The sequence below is a fragment of the Diabrotica virgifera genome, chromosome 9, assembly GCF_917563875.1.
Source record: "Diabrotica virgifera virgifera chromosome 9, PGI_DIABVI_V3a".
Lineage (NCBI taxonomy): Eukaryota > Metazoa > Arthropoda > Insecta > Coleoptera > Chrysomelidae > Diabrotica > Diabrotica virgifera.
Window position 1 is genome coordinate 72,587,760 of NC_065451.1, and position 1,143 is coordinate 72,588,902.

At 40.5% G+C, this 1,143-nt stretch overlaps 1 protein-coding gene across 1 annotated transcript; it reads right to left on the reverse strand.

Moving 5' to 3' along the window:
- Nucleotides 1-229: 229 nt before the first annotated feature.
- Nucleotides 230-925, reverse strand: LOC126891002 (uncharacterized). Its single transcript, XM_050660182.1, has one exon. It carries the CDS (start codon nucleotides 923-925, stop codon nucleotides 230-232), a length of 696 nt encoding a protein of 231 aa, XP_050516139.1.
- Between the last annotated feature and the right edge of the window lie 218 nt (nucleotides 926-1,143).

Genomic DNA, 1,143 nt, shown 5'->3' on the forward strand with positions numbered 1-1,143 from the left:
TTATTGTTGTAACGAAAATGTGTTCGTTTAGGTCTCTCGGAGAGGGTCGCGTCGGTGTGTGTGAATGGTTCGCATGCTGCGTAGTGACTAAAGAAAACAACCACAAACGATGATAATGTTTGTGTTCCTTTCCCCTTGACCAGATGAGCAAATAAATCACTAAGTCTGGTGTCTACTTTTACAGTTTTTAAGAAAAACAATTTCGAATGCATAGGGAGCTGTTGACACACTAACTGTCTCTAGGATAAGGTCTGCCTCTTGAGTTGCTGTGGTTTCGACGGTATGTGTTAGCTTGTGCTTGAGCATTTGACAAGCTGGATGGCTGGATTTTCATTTCAGCTAATTCGGCTGTCAATTTCTCTATGGTACTTTCAAGAGCGTTAGAAGCTTCTGAAATTTGGGCCCTAGGAGCTATCGCTTCAGATATTGTGTCAGCTAGCTCGGCAACTGCGTCCAAACTAGCTTTAGCTTGAGTAGCTAGAATAGCCTGTGTAGACGCTGGCAGTCTACCTAACCACAGAGACCTTACAATATTTTCTGGTACCGTTGTGCCTGCTAAAGACTGTAAATGTCGTAAGAACTGCGAAGGTCTTCGATCGCCCAGTTCTTCATGCTCGAGTAGTCTTTTAATCTTTTGTTGCTGTGATGCATTAAGTCTCTTAATTAATTCTGATTTTAATTTTCCATACCTCTCTGTGGCTGGTGGTGAAACAATGATGTCCCTAACTTCTAATATGTAGGCTGTGTCTAAATTGGCAACTATATAGTTGAATTTGGTTGCGTCACTTGTTATATTTGCCAGTGTAAATTGGTTTTCTACTTGCAGGAACCATATTTCAGGATCGTTGGGCCAGAACGGTGGGATTTTAACTGAAATCCGATCCACTGAGGCACTGGTATTGGCACTGGTGTTAGCGTCCGTCATTTTCGATGTTCACTGTATTTAAAAAACCGGCAAAAATGTAATATTATTAACACTAACACTTTTTTTAATTTTCGCGGCGGTTTAAATACTCGCGAGGGTCACCAATATTCCGATGGGTGAGTTGCCGGAATTTAATTAAAAAAATGAATATAATAAAACCAACGGTGATTTTATTGTTGTACCGCTATACACTATTGCTTCAACCAAGAATAACACTA

Bases quoted from the DNA above. Each gene is read 5' to 3' on its own strand.
- LOC126891002 (XM_050660182.1), bottom strand. From the start codon at position 925: ATGACGGACGCTAACACCAGTGCCAATACCAGTGCCTCAGTGGATCGG.